Source organism: Somniosus microcephalus, chromosome 13 (genome assembly GCF_052327205.1).
Source record: "Somniosus microcephalus isolate GS21.2 chromosome 13, FLI_Smic_1.0, whole genome shotgun sequence".
NCBI lineage: Eukaryota > Metazoa > Chordata > Chondrichthyes > Squaliformes > Somniosidae > Somniosus > Somniosus microcephalus.
Window position 1 is genome coordinate 33,220,759 of NC_140999.1, and position 27,696 is coordinate 33,248,454.

The following is a 27,696-nucleotide window of genomic DNA, read 5'->3' on the forward strand; positions in this document are numbered from 1 at the left end:
GTCCGGCACCAGAGACGCAGCCAGGGGGCCATCCTCCTCCCCGCCACCAACCTCCGACCCAGCGGATGGGGTCGAGCAGCCCCTGGGAGATGTCCGGGTCGCATTGGGCGAGCTCATTATCCTCGAGCTCGCCCGACCTAGACCCCAGGCCGCCCGACCCAGCGAGGGGTAACGGCACCGATAGAATGCCAATTTCCACCGCGGGTTGTTCCGCGACCCCCCCACGGGCAGGTTCTCGTCCTCATCCCCGGGAGGCACGCGCCGGACAGACACATCTGCCTCAGCCTCGCGAGGGACAGGCGACCCCTGCCGATCGCTGGTGATGATGACAGCGGGTGGGGGGGGGTGCTTTACCCGCGGCGGGTGACGACTCCCCCTGCTCGGAGGGACCTTCCTCCTCCCGGTCCTCCACCTCTTCCAGGGGGTCACGCCTTCTTTTTAGCGCGGAGGGAGCGAGGGAGACCTCCATGTCTGCAAAGACCTCCTCCTCCACTCCCTCCAGTGGAGCAGGTTTGTCGGGTTCCTCGGGCCCGAGCCTGGCTGCAGGTACCGGCGTTTCCGCAACGGCGGTTGCGACCACAGGCTCGGGCACGAGGCCCCTCCCACTCACATCCACCCCGATCAACTCCGCGAGGAGTGCGGGTGTAAGGGGCTCAAGGGGCAAGGGCTGGCCCTCCACGGGGGGACCCGCCCTAAGGTGTTTTGATTTTATCCGCGCCTTCTTTCCAGCCGGACGCGCTCCCTCCCCCCCGCCGGAGGCCTTGGTGGCATCGGCCCCTGACATCAACCGCGCATCAGATGTTCTCGATGCGCGGGCAGATCCGGGGGGAGGAGCGGCGGCGGCGCCAGCCCCGGCCGCACGAGATGATCCGGCGGCCTTGGAGGCGGGGCAGTTTTTCCTGATGTGCCCCACCTGCTTGCAGGCGTGGCACCGCACACCATCCGACGTCCAAAAGACGTGATAGGCGGTCCCCTTGTGGAGGACGACGAACGCCCCGTCGGTGTCCTCCTCCCACGCCAGCTGGATAAACAGCTGGCGCCGGAAGGAGAAGACGTGGCGAAGGCTGGCCTCCCGGAAGCTGAGCGGGATGGGTGTGATCCCCGACCTCACCTCCCCAAGTTGGCATAAATGGGGAAGGAGCAGCTCACCAGGAACATAGGGTGGGACGTTGGAAACGACGATCCTCTGCACGGTGGCCTCGAGAGGATCCACCGGCAGGAAGGTCCCGCCCACGGTGAGCCCCTTGGCGACGGCCAGGGACACCGCCCGCTCCGACCCCAGGAAGAACACAGCCTTCCCATACATTTTTGAGGCTGCTACGATGGCTGAGGGGCCGACAACCCCAGCCATGGCTTTAACGCAGGCCTCAATGGTCATAGTGGGGTGAGTTTAGCTCTTCACCCCAAGCTTTTTGGTTATTAGTCTAAAAGGTGACGAGGCAGCAGAAGCAGCGGGAGCAGCTATGGCTGTGGCTGTGGCTGCCACTCCCGCATAAGTCCTGGCTGGCCGGGCCAGCGGCGATGAAGCAGACGCCATTATGGGGTGGTTTTTAAAAAAGAGCCACACCCACCCCAAGTCACAGGCCTGAAGGTGTTAATGGCCTCGGGTTAAAAGTCCTCCCTTGAGCAGAGGGTGCTGTTAAATTGAAGGCACACCTCTCCCCCTATTGATTGGAATTGGGAGAGGGGCCTTCTCCCCTCTGCTCAAGTGGCAATTAATAAAAAGATTAGTAGAGGTGCCCCTTGAGAGAGAGAGCAGAGAGAGACAAAGAGAGAGAGAGAGGGGGGGTGGGATGGAGGGAGGCCGCAAAGGCAGGGTCGCCACTCAGGATGGCGGGTGGGTGGGTGTTGGCAGGGGTGCACTCTCATGATGGAAATTTAAAGTCTCTGATAGTGGTGGTCTTCTGGCAGGGGGAGAAGATGTCTTCACCTGGGAAAGCTGGAGATGCCCAGGCTCAGTCCTGCACCAGGTCTTAACGATGTAATTAATGGAATTAACCACTTCACCTAGGCAGCTCCAGCTGTCCCAGGTCAGGCAATAGAAGGGATGCTTATTAGTGGTGTGTGTGGCCTACTTTTTAACAAGAACCACACACACACACACACAGACACCCCTTGATGTTCCGACCTTGTTTCTTCTTTTCTCCCCCCACCTAAAATACAAAGACTTTGGGAGAGTACCCTAAATAACACCCACCTGTAGATATTTTGAAAGATGATATTGCTCCCTCCTTCCGAACAGTTGGTGTTGGTTGATAGTGGTTTCTCGCCCCTCTCTCCCTCTCCTGAAGTGGAGGCCAATTTGGGGAGACAGTAATGGGAAAGGCCTCTCCCCTGGTTGGTGTTGTTGCTGGCCTCCCTTCTCCCTCTCCTCCTCTGTCCTCTCTCTCCAGGCACCTCAGTTGCTGTGATGATGGTGGAGGTGGAGGTGGTGGTGGTCCAGCGTTCTCCTCCTCTGCCTGGTCAGGGGACCACCACTTTAGTCCACTCTCCTAGTCTGGCTGCTCCCTCTGCTTGTGCTTGCAGCTGCACAGCCAGCAATGCTGTGAATGAGGTACAGAGGGTAACTTAAGACTGAAGTACAGATGCCTGCTATGGCTTTATATACCGGTGTGGTCACTGCCGGTACTGCAGTATAAAATCAGTTCTTCTCTTAAAGGTACATACACAACAATTCCTCCCCTTTTAGATAAACAGTACATAACATTCATTTAACAACTAAATAATAACTAATTACAATTACAATTTTCTCTGTACTATATACATCAACTGAAATAATCATTTATAAGTACAGTCTTTGAGGAGGCTTCCTGATCCTGACTGGATAGCGCCTTTTTCGAGTAGCCTGTTCTTGCGGCGGAGTCGATTCTGGCTCATTGTCATTGGTTGGTTTGTCAGCTTCCAATACCACTGCTTCTGAGGTAGACGCAATCTGTACTTCGGGTTTATTACCAGGTGCACATGCTCATGGTATGGTTTTGGCTTGTTCCTGTAACTCTAGAATCTGGTCAGCATGGCGTCTCACGATGCTCTCTCCAACGTCCACTGTGTACGTTAGTGGTGCCTGCAGTGTGCATATCATTCCTGGCTGCCATTTTTCTGTTCGGTAGTCGCGGGCCAAGACTGGTTGCCCTATCTTGAAGCTCCTGGTTGGCTTCTCATTGATGTGCTGGAATTGCTTATCCTCAACATCTCGTCTTATGTTTGGTTTGAGCAAATCCAGGTGACATCTTAGCCTTCGTTTGAAGAACATTATGGCTGGAGCTTGGTTGGTGACTGCATGTGTCGCATTCCGGTAAGCAAACAAGAAATTATCCACCTTGTGTTGTAATGGTATGTCGTTGTTATACATCACCTTTATTGCCTTTTTAAAGGTCTGAACAAACCTCTCAGCCAATCCATTTGTGGCTGGATGATATGGGGCAGATGTGTAATGTTTCACCCCATTATTCCTCAGAAACCTCCGGAAATCCTCGGACACAAACTGTGGCCCATTGTCAGAGCAAATCTGTTCTGGCAAGCCATTCCTGGCAAAGATGGTCTGTAGGACTGCAATAGTTTTCTCCGTGGTGGTGGAGGACATTTTGATGACCTCTGGCCATTTTGAATGGGCGTCCACGGCGATTAGAAACATTGGGCTGGATTTTGCTACGGGGGCGGGTTGGAGGTGGGAAACCCACATTCAGGCTTGTTGTCCCGCCTCCATGGAGATGTGGCCAACCCACTGGATTTTCCTCTGATTGACCTTGTTGAGCCCGCCCTGTGGGCTCAGCAGGCCAATTAAGGGCCACCCGGCAACAGGTGACGTCAGAGATTGACATTTCATCTGTCAAAAGCTTTTGGCAGATGAAATATCCGTGTTTAACAGCTGTTTGAAGCTGTCAAGCACTGAAAAACTGCTAATTCAGCCTCAGTCCTTTCTCAGGATAACTTTAAAATCATTTTGCTGCAGAAACCAAGAAGCTGATTTTTTTTTTTTAAATCGGAGCTTCTGTGGTTCTTGCAGCCGACTCCCGACACCGGAATGCAGGACTCCTGTAAAGGTAAGTAAAAGTAAGTTAAACTTATTTTAACACTTGCAAAACACTTACCTTTGCACTCTTGCACCCCTCACTCACCTGAACACTGGGCATCTCGACCCCTCCAAGACCTCAGACCCACGTCCCGCCTCGAAAACTTTTCGTGGTTTGGAGCTGTCGGGAAGCCCACAAACCAGCAATAAAAATCACGAATAGGCAAAAAACGACCTGTTAACTACCTGTTAACAGGCAGTTTAATTGCCTTTAATCCCCTCCCGCCTCTGGGAGTCGGGTTCCAGCACTTGTCGGCAACCTGACTCCTATGAAATTGACATGGAGGCGGGTTGGAGGCGGGATGGGGTCGGGACCCCCGGATCTCCGATTTTTATCGCCCGCACGCCTCCAACCCGACTCCAGGGGCTTAGGAAAATCCAGCCCATTGAGCCCATAAATGGACCAGCAAAATCAATGTGTACCCATTGCCATGAAGGTGAGGGCCACTCCCATGGATGTAGCGGGGCCTGTGCTGGAGCGTTTTGGACCTTCTGGCATCCTGTGCATCTCTTGGTCATATCCTCGATTTCTTTATCGATTCCCGGCCACCACACAAACGCCCTGGCTGGGCTCTTCATTTTTACCCCTCCCAGATGACCCTCATGAAGCTCATTGAGCACTCTATCTCTCAACTTGGGTGGAATTACCACTCGGGATCCACACATCAAGGTCCCCCGGCACACTGGCAGCTGTTCTCTCCTTGGCGAGAATGCTGGCAACAGTGAGTCGCCATGTGCTGGCCATCCCTTCACCGTCAAATCATAGACCCGAGAGAGTGTCGGGTCATTTCGGGTTTCCTTCTCTATACTTGAGTTTGTAACAGGTAGACATTTGACTATGGTCGCATGGAATATCTCAACAGGGTCCACTGCAGGTGCTTCCTCTACCGTAGGCAACGGTAGGCACGACAGCCCATCAGCGTTTCCATGCTGTTTCATACCCTTGTACTCTATGTCGTACTGATGTGCCCCTAGAAAGAGTGACCATCTTTGCAGCCGTTGCGCCGTCATCACCGGAACGCCCTTCTTTGGGTTAAAAATGGAGACCAGGGGCTGATGATCAGTCAGTAGGGTGAATTTCTGCCTGTGCAGATAGTGATTGAACTTCTTCACCCCCCACACCAGGCTGAGGACCTCCCTGTCAATCTGGGCATAGTTACGCTCGGCTGAGGTTAACGAGCGCGACGCAAAGGCCATTGGCCTCTCTGAACCGTCAAGGAATTTGTGTGACAGCACCGCTCCGATGCCGTAGGGAGACGCATCACATGCCAACCGAATCGGTAGTGTTGGATTGTCGTGGGCCAATACTTCTTTTGAAGTGATTAGGCATTTACATTTCTGAAAGGCACGCTTACACTCATCACTCCATTTCCATGTTACTCCAGTTTGCAGCAGGGCATTCAGTGGGTGCAGAATTGTAGATAAATTTGGCAAGAACTTATGGTAATAGTTCACCAACCCGAGAAACGACCTCAGTTGCGACACATTTTCCGGTGCTGGAGCCTTGACTGCAGCCTCAATCTTGTCTGGCGACTTATGCAACCCTTCCTCATCAATCATGTGGCCACAATACGAGATTTGTCTCCTGAACAACTCACATTTGGGATGGTTGGCTCGTAGCCCATATTCCTGTAATCTAGTGAGCACCTGCTCCAGGTTGGCAAGGTGTTCACTGTCATTTTCGCCCGTAACCAGGATGTCGTCCAAATAACACTGGGTCCCCGGGATCCCTTGCAGGACTTGTTCCATCGCCCTCTGCCAAATAGCCGGGGCTGATGCTGCCCCGAATACCAGTCGATTGCACTGGTAAAGGCCTTTGTGAGTGTTTATCGTGAGGTATTTTCTAGATGCTTCTTCCACCTCCATTTGTAGATACGCTTGGGCCAGATCAACCTTCGTAAAGCGTTTCCCTCCAGATAGTGAGGCAAAAATATCTTCTATCCGTGGAAGTGGATATTGTACTGTGTGCACGACTGGGTTCACAGTTACCTTGAAGTCCCCACAGATGCGCACCTTCTTCGGCTCCCCAGGCGTGCTGCTCAATGATTTCTTCATTAAAGGAACGATGGGTGTGGCCCATTCGCTCCAGTCCACCTTGGACAGCACACCCGAATGCTCCAGACTCTCCAGCTCTGGTTCAACGGCTGGGCGGATCACGTACGGTACCGGTCTGGCCTTAAAAAATTTGGGGTTTGCGTTATCTTCCATTTTTATCGTTGCCATTACTCCTTTTAGAGTTCCAAACCCTTGTTGGAACACCTCTTTCGCGTCAGTTAGAATTTTTGACAGTCATCCAGGTGTGACGTCATTATCCTTTTTGTCAGTCACAGTTAGCGCCTGAATGGAATGCGAATCCAATTGTATTTTTCGGATCCATTCACGTCCCAATAATGGTGGTCCTCCGTCTTGTAGAATATATAGATACAGTTTCTGTGTTTCCTTGCCGTTGTATTTAACTGGCACCCTTATTCTTCCTCTGGGGTAGACTTTTTGCCCCGTGTATGTCTTCAATACAATGGACGTGTCCTTCAAGGGTATGTGTGAGAATAGCCACTCATAGTCTCATCGATTCATGACAGTTAGGGCTGATCCTGTGTCCAATTCCATCTTTACTGGGGCCCTGCTATCATGAGGGTGACCCAAATGGTTCGGTGATCCTCCTTTGCGATCACGTTGTGTAACTTTAGACAAATTAGTCTCCTGCTCCCGGAGTCATTATCACTCTCCTGATCTTCCGAACTACTATCTGTCAATTTCTTTACTTTCTTGTACTTTTCCTTAGTAGTTCTTGTAGTGTTGGTTTTCTTTCCCGACCTGCAGACTCTTGCTATGTGTCCCATTTTCCCACATTGCCTGCATACTTTGTCCTTAAACCAGCAGTGCTTCTGGTCATGGGTTGTTCTGCCGCAGCGATAGCACTTTTCTGCTCCATACGCCATTTCGTTAGCGCTATATTCTTGTGGTTTCTGTTGCATTTCCGCAGCTCCCCGTGCTGCTGCTTCGTAGAATACTGCCACGCTGAAAGCCTGTTCTAGCATCAGGTCCTTTTCCGAAAGTAGTCGTTTCTGGGTTCCTTCACTCTGGAGCCCGCAGACAAACTTATCCCGTAAGGTGTCTGCCAGTACTGCTCCGAACTGGCAGTGCTTCGATAACTTGCGTAGTTCCGTAAGATAGTCAGCATTGCTCTCATCTTTGTGCTGGTTTCTTTTATGGAACTTGAATCTTTCTGCTATTAGCAGCGGTGTAGGGTTTAGGGCCTAGAAATTCAGTTGCGTTTGCGCCCACTTACTGGCTATAGAGTGGGTTGCGCCGGAAGTTTTTTACGCCCGAAATTGAGTTCGTCCCTAACATCAGCGTTAGCCGGTAGCGCTGCACCGGCACCGATGACGTCATCGGTGTGCGCAGCGCCCCGGTTCCAATGGTAAACCGTCCCGATGGCCAAATTCATTTGCGGCCGCCTCGCCCATCGCGGCCGCAAACAGCGTTTGCAAAACGGTGCCTTACAGCTCCGAAAGGCCGGCGCATAAAGGTGGAGCGGCGGCCGGCCGCTTTTCCGGCGGCCGCCTGCCCGCAGCTCCCTCCCCGGACTCCTGCACCACCCCCCCGCGGCATTGGTGTGTGACTCCCGCGAGCCCGGCACTTCTCCGTGGTGCCGGGCTCATTTGCCGGGGGAATCCAGCGGCGATCTCACGGCTGCAGGCAGCTCCTCCTTAAGAGAAGGAGGAGGCCTGCAGTACCCCAGCCTGCCGCACCGCATCGGTTGCCGCAGCGGCAGCTGGGCGCCGGAAACTGACATTCTTCGCCCCAAACGAGGCGGCCAAACCCTGCAATAGCGCCCGCCACCGTCTTGGGGCGGCGCTACTGAATTTCAGGCGGGCGCTAGGGGAATGCGGCCCAGCGCTAAATTTCGGGCACTAAAGACCTGGCGCGGCGAGACCGAATTTTTAGCCGGACGTGTTCCTGTAAGATATTAACAATCTCTTCAAAACTTATCTCCATTGGTTTAGCTGGGGTAATTAAATTCCGCAATAGGCCGTACGTTCTCACGCCCATCAAATTTAATAATACCAACGCCTTCTTTCCATCAGCCACCTCATTTGCCTTGCAGTACACTTCAATTCTTTCCACATATGTGGTCCAGTCTTCTACCTCGTTGTCGAAAGCAGTGATACTGCCACTCTTCGGCATCCTGGGTGATTTAAAATGGTGCCTCCCGTGCTTTTTCTTCTTCCCCAATGGATTAAAATGGCGCCTCTTGCGCTTTTCCTTCTTCCCCAATGGAATAAAATGGCGCCTCCCGCGCTTTTCCTTCTTCCCCTTGCTGCCACACTGCTCCTAGCGTTCTACAGGGTAATGGCGGCGACCCGCGGCTTCGGCGCGTCTCACTTTTCCTTCCTCTCGTTTTATTTTCTCTACGCTGCCCAGTTCTTGAGCACCGACCGCGCCCTGAGCGCTCCACCCTCTCTCTCTCTCTTTCCTCCCGACGACGCTGCACGGCCCCTTTGCAGAGCCGCTCGATCGAGCTCGAGCCCGCCGCAGTCCGGAAGGGTCAGCGCACTACCTGCTACCAGCACGATTTGCTGGAACACCTTGACTGGGGAGCCAAGCCCAGCTCTCCACAGCCTCCCCTGCAACTCTCCGAACTCCGATGGATCCTTGGGCGGTTGCCCGCGGTCGACGCCCGTTGCTCTGACTTCGACCTCCAAGAAGCTTCTTTTCAGGGAAAGATCCCCGTGAGGTGATGCAGTACTGCAGGTGAGTTCGAACCTGTTCATCGCCAGTGTAGTGTCCGAGTATCAATAATACACGGACTGCAGGAGAACAATAATAACAGGTATTTACTGAACAAAGGGTAACTTAAGACTGAAGTACAGAAGCCTGCTATGGCTTTATATACAGGTGTGGTCACTGCCGGTACTGCAGTATAAAATCAGTTCTTCTCTTAAAGGTACATACACAACAGACACAAGACTTTATTTACATATAGCTGATCACTTATGATATTGCTGAGAGGTAGCCAGGGGTCTTGAGCATGCTTGTGATGTTTCGATCCTAACCTGGTCTGTTCCTTTAAAGCCACTGTGCAGATATGTCCCTGTAGAGAACTGGTTTAACAGGTTCTTGGGGATGATTGAAAGATCATTATTGCTGTTGGGATTGGCTCCTCCTGTTATATCAACAATCTCTCCAGGTTAGCTCTTTAGCTCAGAAAAACAGCAGCAACAAAATTGATTTATGCTTCTGTTCGTAAAAGATTATCCAGTTGAAACGTGTTGGTGTTTTATAAAGAGTGTGGTATCTGAGCTGTGACATTTGGAATGAGACAGATGCTCTCAAAGGAGACTTAAATAAATGACTGCCTGGACCTTGACCAACTACAGAAATTGTGTTATGATGGAGTTATACTACACCCAGTGCACAGTCCCAAGTGGTGTGAGAATACCTGCTCGAGACAGTCTCATAATTGCTGCGTGAGTGTACTTGGGATACACAGCAGTGACCCTATTTATGAGATGTATGCCACTTTCACACCAATCTGCACCTGAAACCACTTAGCACCAATATAAAAGTAATAGTTTAACTGCAGCCTTAGGCCTAGGAATTGGATTGCGCTTTGCCTATTTAACATTCGTAAACGGACGTCTATGGGTCCAATATGGCAGGCGACGGGCGCATGTCATTCTGTGCCAAATGACTGTGCCATGCACACTGCAGTCCGTTTATTCAGGCACTTAGCAGCTAAAGCACCAATCCTTAAAGGGACCGCTGGAGGCTGCCACCCAAAGGATAAGTTTAAACTTTTTCAATTACCTTTATTATGGAGCTGGGTGGAACTGGAGTTGCTTCTCTTAGCTCTAATTAAATCCGTGGGCCACTGCCAGTCACCGCTCGACCCCTCCTGAAGGCCGCACTGGAGCAAAATGTTTACATTTTTTGAGGCAGGCCCCCCCTTCAATCCTCATTGGAAACAAACTCTTAGTAACAAGGAAGCTGCTCCCGCTCCATAATTGGGAAGGCCCTCATTTAAATAATTTGGGGGATTTGAGTGAACTCTGCACACTATCAAGGCACAGGCTCTTAGTGTGTTGGCAGCTGCTAGTCAGCACTGGGGTGTGCTGAGCTCATCAGGTGTGGAATAAGCCTCAGGTCTTTGTGCAGGCCATGCCTGATAACAAGGATCGCAGCAACCAAAGAACTGCAGCGCATCAGGTATCTGCCACTCCAGTATGAGCCCCCGTATTAAATGGTTTAACTCACCATCCGAATGAGCTAGAATACAGTGGATCAGAATATTTGGGTTTAGAAGCTCAGTTGGAAAAAGTCAACATTGTAGGGCTGTTTAAATTGTCTTTATCTCCAAACTAGGGCCACGGGCATTTATTTTGTCTGAGCAAATAATCTTGCAGGAAATTGCATTTCTGTTTATATAAAAGAAGAATGACCAATGCTGAAATCAGTCAGCATCTGCAAGAGAATGAACATGTTCATGTTTCTTGTGGGCCCCCTTGTCAGATCTTATTTTCACTTCTGCCATTCCAAACCTGCTTTCGTTTTGCAGACACTGATTGGCTTGCTGTGTATTTCCAGCATTGCTTTCCCTTTGTCCTTAGAAATAAAAATGCAATTTGCAGAGATAAGATAAAGCACAACGTAAATTAATATGTTATTAAATTTAAGATTGACAAATAATCGTTTTCTAGAATGTCTTACTGCAACATTATTTTTGTTTGGAACATTAATGACAAACATTAGGGTAGGTTTGTGTTGTACTGCTCATGTATAACTCTGGAACCAAATCTAGACCTGGCTCTTGAAGGGGACGGTGTGACAAAGGCAGCCTTATATTGCTTGGTTTTGACTCCACATGGAGTATAAGTCCAGTATGCTGTCCAACTGGGTTTTAAAATACTCAGGGGATCTGTTGAGACTCTCCTGAACACTTTAGAAATCTACCCAGCACTTACTTGAATGTACTGAGAGTGTGGGTGGTTCCGCTGTGACACTCAATACATTTAAATTATGGAGTGTGAGTGCGGTCCTGTGTGCATGTATTAATTCGCTCCTACACAGTCCTGATTGCAGCTGTACTGGGAAGAAGGGGAGCGATTAGGGCGTAGGGCAACTGGGAAGGCGTGTGATCATGTCGGGACGGAAGTGGTGGCCAAAGGGAGATAGCAGTGACAAGGGGGGCGGTAGCGGTGGCGATCAGTGGGGAAGTTAAAGGCAGTGATGGGGGAATGGGGGCTGGCAGTGGCCTGTGTGCTTTGCATGTTTTTTTTTAATTCATTCCTGGGATGTGGGCATTGCCAGTAAGGCCAGCATTTATTGCCCATTCCTAATTGGAACCAAGACGTTGGTGGTGTGCTGCCTTCTTGACAAGAGAGTGGCTTGCTAGGCCATTTCAGAGGGCAGTTAAGAGTCAACCACATTGCTGTGGGTCTGGATATATATACATAATAGGCCAGACTGTGTAAGAACAGCAGATTTCCTTCCGTAAAGTATGTTAGTGAACCAGATGTTTTTTTACATGGTCAGCATTACCGATATTAGCTTTTTAATCCAAATTTATTTAATTAACTGAATTTAAATTCTCCAGCTGCCATGATTTGAACTCACATCTCCAGATCATTAGTTCAGGCCTCTGGATTACTCATCCAGTAACATAACCACTATGCTACCGTACCCCACATGTGGGATTGGCAGGAATACTCCTACTCCTGCTCCTCCCAGCTCCCCTTTCCGGTGAGTATATTTTAAAAACTTACCTTGTTGGTTGTGGTTAAGGACAACCTGTCAGGCTACACATTGGCCAGGTTATCCTGAGTGCTGCTGCAGGGCAAATGAATCTTGCAGTGGGAGCCTCAAGCAAGCATTAAGCCCCTTATTGCACGTGTCTCTTTCAGGCTTGGGCACTGCAAGCTGATTTCTTGGCCTTTACCACTGTGGCAGGCAGCACACTTCTGCCTCGTAATGAGCGTGTGAAACATAGAAACTAGGAGCAGGAGTAGGCCATTCGGCCCTTCGAGCCTGCTCCGCCATTCAATGAAATCATGGCTGATCATCCAAACCCTAGCACCTGGTCCCTACACCAACAGCCATCCCACCCAAGCCCTATCCCCGTAACCCCGTAACCCCACGTATTTAATCCCCCCTAACACTAAGGGCCAATTTTTTTTATCATGGCCGATCAACCTAACCCGCACATCTTTGGACTGTGGGAGGAAACCGGAGCACCCGGAGAAAACCCACGCAAACACGGGGAGAATGTGCAAACTCCACACAGATAGTCACCCGAGGCCGGATGTGAACCCGGGTCCCTGGCACTGTGAGGCAACAGTGCTAACCACTATGCCACCATGTGCTTCCTGCTCGCAGTACTGGAGGTTTAGGAAGCCATTTAGCACCTGATAAAAAGCCTTTAGTGCAGCCAATTTTCTAAGCCACACAGTACTGTAAGGAAGCCAGGTAATGTTAGAATTACATTTTTAAAGTATTCGCATAAAGTAAGCAGGGTAGCAATAGCCAAATTCAAACATGGGGTTAATACGTTTCGGATGATACAACATTAAGCTTGAATACGTTTTGGTTGATACAATATTAAGCTTGAATAAGTTTTGGTTGATACAATATTGAGCTTGAATAAGTTTTGGTTGAGACAACAGTAAACTGGAACCTGTTTGATCATATTAGCCCCAAAATTCCTGCAACCGGTCAACGAATGGCCTCCGCCATTAGTTAGACTTGCCCTCGCCTGTCTAATGTCGACAATATTTTGCGTGGCAAGTTCCTGGAACTGCATGATCAAAATGGCGCGGTGCCCTCTGCAGGGCGTCTGGGATCTGACTAACCAGGGCAAGCAAGTGCATATCTCCTTAACCAATCAAATTGAAGGATTGTGACATGAACAAGGAACTGTAAGTTAGAATGGTGAATTCAATGTGAAATCAGCTACAAAAAGAGAAATAAAGGTAGGGAAAGAATGATTGGATTAAGAAAGAGAGATAAAAGAGACAGAAATAAAACATTTTTAAACCATTTTAATTGTAATCTAAAAAAAGACTCTGACAACAATGAAAACCTGAAGGACTGAGACTCCACACTTGTAATTGTTAATTTTCAGTGCCAGAGAGGTTGACTGGCAGTAGTTAATACTTCGCGTGTCGGTAAAAGTGTACTCAGACTTGTAATGAATTGACTTAACTTTCTGTGGTGAGTTTACTCCGTATCTAAAGGTCAAATACAGGAACTTCACGCCACTCAATGCGTTTGAATGGGGAGCCAGAGGGCGAGATGCCATTTTCACAGTGGAGTGGCCCATCTGACAGCAACTTCTTGAATTACGCATTTAATCGCACATCCGCCCTCGCCTGAAGCTGCTGAAGCATTTGTACTTAAATAATGGCGAGCATCATTAGCCTCACCATGATATTGACAGCAATTTTGGGGGGAATGTGTGAGGTACTGTTAAGAAGAAACAATGCGAGCAGTTGCAGAGATAACGGAGGCCAGGCCTGCAAAGGGTTAGGAGATGCTTTGATGTTTGATAATTAAACAGCAGAATTTTGGAATGGAAACCATATGAAACAATTCATTCTGCAAGAGTTTTCACAAGAACCACGGATGACATCAGAATACGTCATCATGGGAAAGGAACCTTTGTTTTCTCCCTGACAAAGAAACTAATCAATTTTTTGTCTTGAGTTGTACTCATTAAAAAGAAAAAGGTTGTATGCAAAGTTACTACTCTCTTTGTGGTCGCATTGTATGTCAAATTAAATTCTTTCAAGTTAGAAAAGAACTAGAGTCTTGCTTGATTTCTTAGCCTTTGTATTCTGAACAAGAGAGAAAAACATTACTGCCAGCTGAAAATGGAGGGAGTGCTGCACTGTCGGAGGTGTCATCATTTGGATGAGACGTTAAACCAAGGCTCCGTCTGCTCTCTCAGGTGGACGTAAAAGATCCCATGACATAATTTCAAAGACGAGCAAGGGAATTATCCCCGGTGTCCATTTATCCCTCAATCAACATCACTAAAAACAAATTATCTGGTCATTATCACATTACTGTTTGTGGGAGATTGCTGTGCGCTATTGGCTGCCGCGTTGCCTACATTATAACAGTAACTACACTTAAAAAGTACTTCATTGGCTGTAAAGTGCTTTGGGATGTCCTGAGGTCATGAAAGGCACTATACAAATGCAAATCTTTCTTTCTTTTCATTTTAGGCTTTGGTTAATGAACGTAATATTTGTAAATATGTATACGTCTACGCATGGAAGTTTCTTCATAACTGGAGAGAGGGGCTAGTCAGCCTCTGGAATTTAGGGAATGACCCAAATTGCACTTAAGAGAATTTGGGTGGGGAAGCTCTTCCTACAGTGACTGTAAAGATTACACCAATTATTACGTGGTTAACCTATCTTTCTTTCAGTGAACAAAGCAAGGTGTGGTATTTGGAGACGTCAGACATGCCAAAACACTTCATAATTTGGAGATGTAATATATTTGAAATGGGCAAGGCTTCAAATACACCTGAGCCACTTTCCTCGAAACAGTGCAGATTTGTGTCCTGCAATAATAGGACTTCTACTATTGGAAAAATGGATCATAAAAAGTTTAAGTCAATGGTGTTATTTTGGCATGTAATTATGTGTAGCCTCTGTCTGTCTCTGTCAGGTAAGAATTCAAAGTAAATGAAAATGAGTTGATCCTGGCAATGTGTAGCGTGATCATTATCGTTTTCAGGCGTGTTATTTGAAAATGTATTGTTATTCTTAGTGACAAAGCAAGATGAAAGTTGTTAGAATGGTTGTGTTAATTCAGCCTTTCTCATTAGGATAATTGCCTTCATCTTCTTAGATTTTGTTCCTCAACCCTCCTAGGCTAAGAAGGTGAAGGTAATTAGTCTAATTAGGTAGTCAAGTATATCTTCGCATGAGAAGTGTGGGTGAAATCTGATTTTTTTCTGTGTCAGAGCTAAGACCAGTGGCATTGTTAGAACTTGTTTCATGAAGGGAGGGACAGGTGTGTGAAGAAATGTGTATATTTTCATTGTTGGTTGCAAAAATACTTAGCAAGCCCAACTATTTTAACACTTTTGGTGCAAATCATAGTTGCCCCCTGTTACCTGTCACCCCCAAATCTGAGAACGAATGGAAATTTGGATCAATACCAAATTCTGGTTTCAACACATCTGCTTTTCTGATTCATACTTTTAAATATTTATTAAGATGCTCAATAATCTCATCGTTTATTAGAAAATAGTAAATGATAATTTGATAATGCTGGGAGCTGGTTTAAATGTGTTACGTTACAGGTAAACTTTCAGGAACAGAAACTTAAAACAAACTGAGTTATGCACTAAATGTTAGAGAAAAAAACAAACATGACAGAAACATGAGTCCCAGAAGCTGCAGCCTGAATTTAACTCAATCTATTTAATACAGAGAGCGCTTAGTTATACATGGTATCAATTTTACAAAATAGTTTATGTCCGCATGATCGAATGTATTTAACTTGGCTCAAAAATGAATTAAATTATAAAATCAATAAATGTAAGTGCTTCTAAAACAAATTCATGTAATATCAGTAATGAAGAAAATTCTCTGGAGCACTGTGCAGGATGCCATCTGTGTTTGTTTAAAGAGCACAGACAAATGATCAGCATTGTTTAATTTTGTATTGATGAAATAATTTGCCATGTCTTAAAGTTGCTTAGAAAAAATTGCCGTTAATCTTTTATCTACAGTGGTAACGTGCAATTTTCAAACAACTTTCATTCTATATTAACTGTGGAATCAATTTCAGACAGATTAAGTGTATGTTTGTAATTATTTCTTTCATGGTATTTTGTTTTGAACTGTAAACAATTTCAACAAGATAAACATGTGAGTGGTGTGTTTAGATAATTCATAATGATCTCTCACAGAGCAGGGCTGGTTTGTGCAAGTATAAAATATTCCTTAGTGAATACAGAATTAATGCTACATTTCAATGTAGCTAAAGAAAAATATGGTCACCTTCGGTGCAGCATACTGCACCTAAATTGGAATTGATCCTTGAGTAGCTTGTCAAAGAATGTAAGCCACTTGGTAAACATCTGAATGGAGGGGAAATTATGTGTCAGTATTTACAAGCTGCTGGACAACGTTTAATTTGCTGCAGAATATTCACCAGTGGTCATTAGATGTTCTGGTTCAGTAGTGACCAATCACCACAGAAAATTGATAGACTTAGGTTAAAATTACAAATTGCAAATTAGACTAAAGTTACGCTGCAATTATGACTATTAAAATTATAACTAGTTTATTCCAGTCTCTATATATCAAAATCAAAATGAGATATATGTAGCAAATCAGAATACTAAGAAGGTTCATCTAAATCTGAACACTTGTGTTGTGAAACATGTTGTTTTGTGCCAAGTGGTGCAGTGTACCAATATGTCTGTTTCCTAATCTTCTGATAGACAAAAGAACCAGAAACAACTTTGGCTGCCAACAGCAGCTGTGTGCCAGTTTGTTCCGATATAGTTTTCGGTTAAATGAGGTTGCAAAACCACTGCATTCAAAGAAGCACTGATTATGAAAATTCTGCTGCAACCCAACTGTTTTTGTAAATTAAAATTTTGGGTGTTTCCGTCAGTTTTTGTGTAGTCATCGTTCATATACTTTTGGGAGGGGTACGTTGTTAGATTAGAACAAGGATTTTGTGAGACTGTAGTGGTGGCACAGAGTCTCAGTACTGACAAGTGCAGATTGCAAAATAGGATGTGCAGAATCACACACCTAATTTGCCGCATGACAAATTTTCCGGAAAATAAATTTTGGAAACAGGACTAGGTTGTGCTGAAGCTCAATGTGAGCCCCATTTAAAATTTGTGAATTAATGATAATTGTTCCCACATCACCAGCTGTGCCTTTACTTGGACCTCACCCATGTAAAATGGGGATATATAACTATTCAACTGGCTTGGCCTACAGACATAGACTTAAAACTGGCTATCACTTGGAATTTTGTGTCGTTTTTTGAATAAGTACTAATTATTTGCTGCATTTTTCTCACTATATTAATCCGTGTTGTTGTGAAGGGTTGCATTTTTCCATTGCAAGACTTATATTTGTTAATAGTTTTCCTACAGCTTTATGTGTCACCATTGGTCACACTATCAACTCTGAATCAGAACATCATGGGTTCCAGCACTATTCTAGAAATATGCACACATAATCTAGGCTGACATTTCAGTGCAGTCCTGAGGGAGTGATGCATTGTCGGAGAGTTAATTTTCAGCTAATACTTTGCTGCATGGTTCATGTATTGGGACCCTCTGACCTCTCACACAGTAAAGCATGACAATGTACCTTAAAGTACATGAGGACTTAATGGACATTAGCAAAATACTGAGGATGCTGGAAATCTGAAATAAAAACAGAAAATGCTGGAAACACTCAGCAGGTCAGGCAGCATCTGTGCATTCTGACGAAGGGTCATCGACCTGAAACGTTAACTCTGGGGGCAATTTTCTCACTGGAGGCGGGTTTCGACTTGGGTGTGTCAAAAACTCACTTCCACTGATAGTTTTCAAAAAATTGAGATTTTCCCATGATTGGCCACTTGATTTCAGAGGTGTGGGATGCCTTGCTCAATTAGTGTTTTGGGACTGAGACTCGCCTCTGTTGACAGCACTTTTCCAGTCTGATTTTATGGCTTCTTGCTCCCTTGGCTCATTCCACAGCATTTCTGCATCTCCTGCACCACCTCCAACATCTTTTGAGAAACCCACTATTTCCAATTCCACGGCAAGGGCCTACCCAAGGCTCTTGGATGAGGTGCTGCAAATGTTGTTTGAGAGGGTGACAGCTAGCATGGAGGTGTTCTTCCACTCATCTCGGAGGAAGAGGCCTGCCAAAGAAACCAAGGCTGTGTGGATACAGCTGGCAAGGGATATAACCTCCAGATCTGTGTGTAGATTGGGAGACTGTTTCTGTGTATTGATGAAATATCATCCCTGTTGGAAAGCATTAACATGATTTGATGCCAAAATGTTGGCGTTATGCCATCTGTTACTTAGCCTTAGGCAGCTCCACATTGCAGGCAATGCCACACTTGCATTGTCAAGTTGGTGGCCTGACTGAAAGGAGGCCAGAGAGTCATATCCATTGTCAATGAAGTCCTGGCATGGAGCCAAGGACATGTGCCAACTTGGCCAACCTATACAAATCTGGCCATGATAAGTTAATCCCTTGCATCCCTGCCGCTGGCTGAAACACCGGCGCCCTGACCTCCTCCTGCTCCTCCTCCTCCTCCTGCTGCTCCTCCTCCTGCTCCTCCTCCTCCAGGTCATCCTCCTCCTCCTCCTCCTCATCCTCATCCACATCTGAGGTCCAAGGTGAAAGGAAATGAATGTTTTCCATTCTGCTTGCAGATGCCTCCTCTGGGGAAGCGCTCATTGTAAGTGGGGCGGGGTTCTTCCCAGGAGGTCCCACAGTTGATGGAGTCAAGCTGCAGCACCTCCGACTTCGGAAGGCCTTGTAAAAGTGCTCAGAGACCTTTTAAAGCCAAGATCTGGCACCTACAAGTAATCCTTGCTGCAGTGAACGAGGTCTTGTTAGACCTGCAGCATTGAGGAGGCCACCCACGAGTCAACCCGCCAGGTTTACCTGGCGTGGTTGAGAAGTTGCATGAAGCATGCCGAAATGATGGTAAATTCAAGAGGGCCTCTCAAAATAGGATTAGTGAGGCCCTTAACAAGCATTTACAGTAGTTAATTAACGCTATGGCCAGCTGAAGGCGGGAGCGTTTCCCGAGCGGCAAAACCGGCACCGGCGAAATCCCACAGAGGCGGGTTGAAGTTGGGTTTCTGACCCGACCTCAGTAATTCAAATTTTCCCGCCTTTCCTGACTCCAAACCCGCCTCCTCCAGTGTCAGAAAATCGCCCCCTCTGTTTCTCTCTCCACAGATGCTGCTTGACCTGCTGAGTATTTCCAGCATTTTCTGTTTTTATTACAACAATTTGATGTTGTGACACAGTTTTGCTCTTGCAGGATCGCTGGCAATTTGTATGGAAACAAAACAAAGAACATCACTAAGCAGTGTGAAGCCTGCGATAAAGGTTTTCTTGTGCTGGGCCCCAGCCTGTCCCTATCCTGCACTGACAAACTACAGTAAATTTAAGCTCAAATTCTCAACACCCCCAATCACATTGTTCATGAGAAAACCTGTGTGTTCCCTTGGCCATACCGTTCTCAGGTCTCCCCTGCAAATGTCCATTAAGTTCTCATATACATTAAGGTGCATTGTCATGCATTGCTGTGTGAAAGGCCAGAGGGTACCACTACCTGGACGACGGAGCAAATGAACACCTGGGCCTAGATCCCTCAAGTGTTATTTTTTAATGGTACCGGGGATGAGACAATTCAGCTATGTGGAGAAAATAAAGAAGCTGGGACTGTTCTCCTTAGAGCAGAGAAGGTTAAGGGGATATTTAATAGAAGCATTCAAAATTATGAGGTGTTATCATAGAGTAGATAGGGAGAAACTGTTTCCACAGGCAGCCAGTTCAGTAACAAGAGGACACAGATTTAAAATAATTGGCAAAAAGGCCAACCGGCAGATGAGGAGAAATATTTTTCAAAGCAAGTTGGTATCATCTGAATGCACTGCCTGAAAAATATTGTAGTGGTACTTTGTCACCTACGATAATGCAGGGGAGAATCACGTGCAAATGTCATTTGGTGGTTTATTGCTGTTTCAACATGGCTATGTTATATTATTGAGTAATTTCCGGTATCCTAAAGTGTTAACGAGTATAGAAGTTTGTATTTTAATGTAGATTTGAGTATGGTATTCAAAGTTTTATGTCTGCCTCAATAACATGTGCAAATGACACTTGGTGCTCTGTTGCTGTTTCAACGTGGCCATGTTATATTACTGCGTAATTTGCTTTATACCGTAGTGTTAACAAGCCATAGCAGTTCATATTTTAATGTACATATCTGAGTCTGGTATTCCAAGTTGCCTGTTTGTCTCAATAACGCAATTAACTACTTTAATACCACCATCAGAAACATCGACTGCAAGTACAGAGTCGACCACTGCAGCACCGACCTCGACATCAGCTCCAGCTTCAACAAGCACAGCAGCAGCAACAACTACAGGGAGCTCTACTCCAGCACTGACATCTGAATCAACGACCATTTCAACAGCACCTCTCAGTACAAGTGGTGAGTATCCTAGTCAACCTCTAATAGCAGTTTCATTCTGATTCCTTTCAATTAAATGCAGGATTAGGAACACACAATGAAACAACATCAAAATGTTGTAGTTTGATTGTGTCAGCAAAAACAATGCAGGGGAGAATCAATGCCATGACATTTGGTGCATTGCTGCTGCTGCTGCAACCTGGCTATGTTATCTTTCTGACAAATTTCCATTATACCCAAGTGGTAACAAGAAATAGCAGTTTGTCTTTCATGCACAAATCATAGTACAGTATGTTGTTGCAAGTTTTCTGTTTGCCTTTATAACAACATAAACTACTTTAACAGCAACAACAGAAACATCGACTGCAAGTACAGAGTCGACCACTGCAGCACCGACCTCGACATCAGCTCCTGCCTCAACAAGCACAGCAGCAGCAACAACTACAGGGAGCTCGACTCCAGCACTGACATCTGAATCAACGACCATCTCAACAGCACCTCTCAGTACAACAAGTGGTGAGTATCCTAGTAAACCTTTATCAGCAGTTTCATTCTGATTCCTTTCAATCAAATGCAGCATAAGGAACACATAATAAAACAACATCAAAGTGTTGTAATAAAAACAGAAAATGCTGGAAATACTCAGCAGGTCAGGCAGCATCTGTGGAGAGAGAAACAGAGTTTCAGGTCAATGACCCTTCGTCAGAATGCACAGATGCTACCTGACCCGCTGAGTACTTCCAGCATTTTCTGTTTTTATTTCAGATTTCCAGCATCCTCAGTATTTCTTTTGTATTAAAATGTTGTCGTTTTATTGTGTCTCCTTATTTAAGGAAGGAGATACTTGCATTGGAGGCAGTTCAGAGACGATTCACTAGGTTAATCCCTGAGATGAGGGAGTTGATTTATGAGGAAAGGTTGAGCAGGCTGGACCTATACTCATTGGAAATTAGAAGAATGAGAGGTGATCGTGTCGAAACATATAAGATACTGAGGGGCCTCGACAGGGTAGATGCAGAGAAGATGTTTCCCCTCACGGGGAAATCTAGAACTTGGGGGCACAGTCTCAGAATAAAGGGTTGCCCTTTTAGAACTGAGATGAGGAGGAACTTCTTCTCTCAGAGGGTCGTAAATTTGTGGAATTCTCTGCCCCAGAGAGCTGTGGAGGCTGGGTCATTAAATACATTTAAAGTGGAGATAGACAAATTTTTGCAAGATAAGGGAGTGAAGGGTTATGGGGAGCGGGCTGAGAAGTGGCTTTGAGCCCAAGATCAGCCATGATATTATTGAATGGCGGAGCAGGCTCGAGGGGCCAAGTGGCCTATTCCTGCTCCTATTTCTTATGTTCTTATGTGTCTGCTAGAACAATGCAGGGAACAATCATGTGCCATCACATTTGGTGCATTGCTGCTGCTGCAACCTGGCTATGTTATCTTTCTGAGAAATTTCCATTATACCCAAGTGTTAACAATAAATAGCGGTTTGTCTTTCATGCGCAAGTATTATTATGTTGTTCCAATTTACCTGTTTGCCTCTATAACATAGAAACTTAGAAACATAGAAGATAGGAGCAGGAGTAGGCCATTCGGCCCTTCGAGCCTGCTCTGCCATTCAATGAGATCATGGCTGATCATCCAAATTCAGTACCCTGTCCCTGCCTTCTTCCCATATCCCTTGATCCCTTTAGCCTTAAGAAATATATCCAACTCCTTCTTGAATATATTTGATGAACTGGCCTCCACCACCCTCTGTGGCAGAGAATTCCACAGGTTCACCACTCTCTGGGTGAAGAAATTCCTCCTCATTTCATTCCTAAATGGCTTACCCCTTATCCTTAGACTATGACCCCTGGTTCTGGACTCCCCGGCCATCAGAAACATCCTTCCTGCATCTAGTCTGTCCAGGCCTGACAGAATTTTATAGGTTTTGATGAGATCCCCTCTCAATCTTCTAAACTCCAGTGAGTATAAGCCCAATCGACACAATCTCTCCTCATACATCATTCCTGCCATCCCAGGTATCAGCCTGGTGAATCTTCGCTGCACTCCTTCCATGGCAAGAACGTCCTTCCTCAGATAAGGCGACCAAAACTGCACACAATACTCAAGGTGCGGTCTCACCAAGGCCCTGTACAACTGCAGCAAGACATCCTTGTTCCTGTACTCGAACCCTCTTGCTACGAAGGCCAACATACCATTTGCCTTCTTAACCGCCTGCTGCACCTGCATGCTTAATAAACTAATTTAACAGCAACAACAGAAACATTGACTGCAAGTACCGAGTCGACCAGTTAGTACAGGAATAGGAGGATAGAACAGATGAATGCGTGGCTGGAGAGATGGTGCAGGAGGGAGGGCTTTAGATACCTGAGACATTTGGACCATTTCTGGGGAAGGTGGCACCTGTACAAGCCGGACGGTTTACACCTTAACAGAGCTGGGATCAATATTCTCGCAGGGAGGTTTGCTAGTGCTGTTGTGGAGGGTTTGAACTAGCTTGGCAGGGGGATGGGCACCAGCATATAGGAGTGGAGGGGAGGAATGGGGTGTGTGCAAGAGTGAGTGATACTGGAAGGCAAGGTACTGCTGGAGGCGGAAGTAGTACCATATTAGATAGGAGCAGACTAAGAAAGAGTACGAAAAATTCAAAAATGGGCTTAGAATGCATGTACGTAAACGCACAAAGTGTGGTGAATAAGGTTGGTGAGCTATAAGCACAATTAACCGTGTGGCAATATGATGTTGTGGCAATAACAGAAATGTGGCTGAATAAAGGTGAGGACTGGGCACTTAATATTCAAGGGTACAAGGTGTTCAGAAAAGATAGGGAAGGAAAAAAGTGAGGTGGGGTGGCAGTGCTGATTAATAAAGACATTGTAGTGTTGGAAAGGGAGGATGTTCTTGAGGGGACAAGGACAGAATCCACTTGGTTAGAGTTGAGGAGCAAAAAGGGTATGATCACGTTATTGGGGGTATTCTACAGGCCTTCAAATAGTGAGAGGGAGGTAGAGGAGCAAATCAGCAGGGAAATCGCAGAGACATGCAAGAGCTATAGAGTGGTGATATTGGGGGAGTTTAATTACCCAAATATCGATTGGGATAATTCTCGGGTAAAGGGAAAGGAGGGGGAGGAATTTCTGAAATGTATTCAGGAGAATTTCCTTGACCAGTATGTTCTTGGCCCAACTAGGAAGGAGGCATTGCTGGATCTGGTGCTGGGGAATGAGGTGGGCCAGGTCGACCAAGTGTCTGTGGGAGAACACTTGGGTATGACTGATCATCGTATCATAAGATTTAGATTAGCAATGGAGAGGAGCAAGGAACAATCTAGAGTGGAACTTCTAAACTGGAATAGGGCTAACTTCAATGGGATATGAAAAATCTAGCCAGAGTGAAATGGAACCAAAGACTGACAGGAAAAACTGTAACGGAACAATGGGTGATCTTTAGGGAGCAGATGTTCCAAGTAAAGGCTAGGTACATTCCAAAAAGAAGGAAGGATAAGGGAATAAGGGAACCAAAGCAAGGGCTCCTTGGATGATGAGGGAGATTGAGAACATGATGAAACAAAAAAAGAGGGTGTATGATGAATGTCGGGTGAATTCTTCAAGGGAGAACCAGACCAAATACAGTAAGTTGAGAGGGGAAGTGAAGATGAAAATAAGATTGGCAAAGAGAGAATATGAGAGTAGTCACACACTCCCCCCCCAGTCACACACTCCCCCCGCCCCCCAGTCATACACTCCCCCCCCCCGCCAGTAAACAGTAAGCGGGTAGCAAGAGGCGGGGTGTGACCTATTAGGGACAAAGAAGGTGATAAATGCTTAGAGGCACAGGGCAAGGCTAGAATACTCAATGGGTACTTTGTATCGGTGTTTACTAAGGAGTTGGATGCTGACAAAATATCGGTAGAAGTGGAAAAGGTAGAAGCAATGGAAGGGGTGAAAATTGATAGACAGGATGTACTAGAAAGACTGGGTATGCTTAGAGTGGATAAGTCGCCTGGTCCAGATGGCTTGCATCCCAGGTTGCTAAAGGAATTGGGGGAGGAGATAGCAGAAGGGCTTGCCATAATTTTCCAATCTTCCCTAGATGCGGGGGAGGTGGAAAGTGGCAAATGTGACACCATTGTTCAAGAAAACGTGTAAGGACAATCCTAGTAATACAGGCCGGTCAGTTTAACATCAGTGGTGGGTAAAGTTTTAGAAACAATAATCAAGGAAAAAATTAACGGGCACTTGGAGAGGTTTAAGCTAATTAAGGAGAGCCAACACTGATTTGTAAAAGGCAGATCGTGTTTAACTAATCTAATTGAATTTTTTTGTGAAGTAACAGGGATAATTGATGAAGGGAATGCAATGGATGTTGTCTACATGGATTTTAGGAAGGTGTTTGACAAAGTATCATATAGAAGGCTGGTTAACAAAATTGAGGCTTATGGAATAGATGGGTCAGTGGCAGCTTGGATAAGGAATTGGCTTAAGGACAGAAAACAACGAGTTGTGGTAAATGGCTGCTTTTCAGATTGGAGGATGGTAGACAGTGTTGTTCCCCAAGGGTCAGTGCTGGGGCCACTGCTTTTTTTGATATATATAAATGACCTGGATATTGGAGTACAGAGCAGAATTTCTAAATTTGCCATTGACACTAATCTTGGGGGAGTGGCAAATAGTGAGGTTGCTACCAATCAACTGCAACACGACATAGAAAGGCTAACAGAATTGGCAGACAAGTGGCAGATGGAATTTAATACAGAGAAGTGTGATGTGATGCATTTTGGCAGATGGGCCAGGGAGAGGCAATATACACTTAATGGCACAGTTTTAAAGAGTGTGCAGGGACAGAGGGACCTGGGAGTTAATGTGCATAGGTCCCTGAATGTGTCGGGACATATTGAGAGAGTGGTTAGCAAAGCATATGGGATCTTGGGCTTCATAAATAGAGGTATTGAGTACAAAAGTAGAGAAGTTATGCTGAACCTATATAAAGCGCTGGTTCGGCCACAACTGGAGTATTACATCCAGTTTTGTCACCACACTTTAGAAAGGATGTGAAGGCACTTGAGAGAGTGCAGAGGAGATTTACCAGAATGTTTTTGGGATGGGGTTTCTTAGCTACAAGGACAGGTTGGAAAAGCTGGATTTGTTTTCATTAGAGCACAGGAGGTTGAGGGGTGATTTGATAGAGGTGTACAAGATTATGACGGGTTTGGATAGGCTAGACGGGGAAAGGCTGTTCCCACTAGTTGATGGTACAAGGACTCGGGGACACAGATTTAAGGTTTTCGTCAAGACATACAGGGGGGACGTGAGGAAAAACTTTTTTACGCAGCGAGTGATGAGGACCTGGAACTCGCTGCCAATGGAAGTGGTGGAAGTGGAGACACTCAATGTTTTCAAGGGGAGACTGAATAGGCACTTGCGGGAAATAAACTTGCAAGGCTACGGGGATAGAGCGGGGGAATGGGACAGACTGCATTACTCTAAAGAGAGCCAGCACGGACTCAATGGGCCGAATGACCTCCTTCTGTGCCGTTACGACTCTATGGGGGAAAGATTCGGATACTTTGCGCCTCCCGTTAGTGCCATAAGAGGGTGCTAATGGGGCGCAAAGCAACTAGCGCCCGGGAGCAGCGATGTTTGCGCCGCTCGCGAAATTGACCAGACATTTTGTGGCGGCGCTAAACACTACCGCCATGATCTCCTGCGCCCGCAGATCGTGACGTCAGTCGAGCATGCAACGCCCTGGTAGCGCCCCGGACTGGATATTGAGTGGCGCCCCTTGCCTTACCGCCTGCTGCTAGCAACGACAGGTTGAGGGGAAGGTGTTGCAGTCAGGAAGGGACTGGGGAACACTATTTAAAGGCGACCGCTTCCTGACTTTTTTTGTCGGCGACATTTTTGCACCACGCATTTTGAGAGAGAGAGACATCTGGAGAAATTCAACGGTGTGTGAAGGAATTTTGTGTACTGAGCAGCACGTTGCAGGTTCACTTTGATTTGACCTTCCTTGCATCGATTTAGTAGAGACTTTGGCGGCTGCATTCTGAGCTCTTTCACTGGGTCTCTCCATTGTTCTTTCCAGCAGAATTGATGTACAGGTCTCTCCAGGTCGAGATTCAAGGCTGCAATGAGCAGGGTGTGGATGGAGAGCAAGATCGACCCTCCCCTTAAGAACTGGCCGGCGCCAGTGTGTCTGTGTTCCATTGCTGACTGACAGCACATCAGCTTCGCCAGCGCTCTGAGTTAGCGCCTTGCTCCTCGGTGTTAGCGCCTTAAGAGAGATGTGTAGCGCCTGATTTAGCGCTCCAATCATCACCAAGGGTGATAGAAGCCAAGTTTGCAGTCGGAGGCGATAATTAGCACCAGGTGCTAAATATTGCACCCGGCCGATAATTGCAGCCCAAACAAGGCAATACCGAATTTCTCCCCCTATGTCTCTATGACCACTTGCAGCACCGAACTCGACATCAGCAGTTTGTCTTTCATGCACAAATCAGAGTATGTTGTTCCAAGTTTCCTATTTGCCTTTATAACAACATAAACTACTTTAACAGCATCAACAGAAACATTGACTGCAAGTACAGAGTCGACCACTGCAGCACCGACCTCGACATCAGCTCCTGCCTCAACAAGCACAAGAGCAGGAACAACTACAGGGAGCCCTACTCCAGCATTGACATCTGAATCAATGACCATCTCAACAGCACCTCTCAGTACAACAAGTGGTGAGTATCCTAGTAAACCCTTATCAGCAGTTTCATTCTGATTCCTTTCAATCAAATGCAGGATTAGGGACACATAATGAAACAACATCAAAATGTTGTAGTTTTATTGTGTCTGCTAGAACAACACAGGGGAGAATCATGTGCTATGACATTTGCTACATTGCTGCTGCTGCAACCTGTCTATGTTATCGTTTCCTGAGAAATTCCCATTATACCCAAGTGGCAACATAAGAGTATAAGAAATAAGAGCAGGAGTAGGCCATACGGCCCCTCGAGCCTGCTCCGCCATTCCATAAGATCATGGAAGATCATCGACCTCAACTCCACTTTCCCGCCCGATCTCCATATCCATTGAATCCCCGAGAGTCCAAAAATCTATCTATCTCAGCCTTGAATATACTCAAAGATTCAGCATTCGCAGCCCTCTGGGGCAGAGAATTGCAAAGATGCACAACCCTCTGAGTGCAGAAATTCCTCCTCATCTCAGTCTTAAATGGCCTACCCCTTATCCTGAGATTATGCCCCCTAGTTATAGACACTCCAGCCAGGGGAAACAACCTCTCAGCATCTACCCTGTCAATCCCCTTCAGAATCTTGTATGTTTCAATGAGATCACCTCTCATTCTTCTAAATTCCAGAGAGTATAGGCCCATTCTACACAATCGCTCATCATAGGACAGCCCTATCATCCCAGGAAT

General features: G+C 46.5%; 1 protein-coding gene across 1 annotated transcript in view; it reads left to right on the plus strand.

Moving 5' to 3' along the window:
* The first annotated feature begins 14,673 nt into the window (after positions 1–14,673).
* Positions 14,674–27,696, plus strand: part of LOC147108195 (uncharacterized) — a 48,222-nt gene continuing 35,199 nt past the window's right edge. The window contains exons 1-3 of the mRNA XM_086005992.1: positions 14,674–14,749; positions 20,135–20,293; positions 20,618–20,788. Of these exons, the coding sequence (XP_085862118.1) occupies positions 14,674–14,749; positions 20,135–20,293; positions 20,618–20,788 (406 nt within the window). The remainder of the gene's footprint in view (positions 14,750–20,134; positions 20,294–20,617; positions 20,789–27,696) is intronic.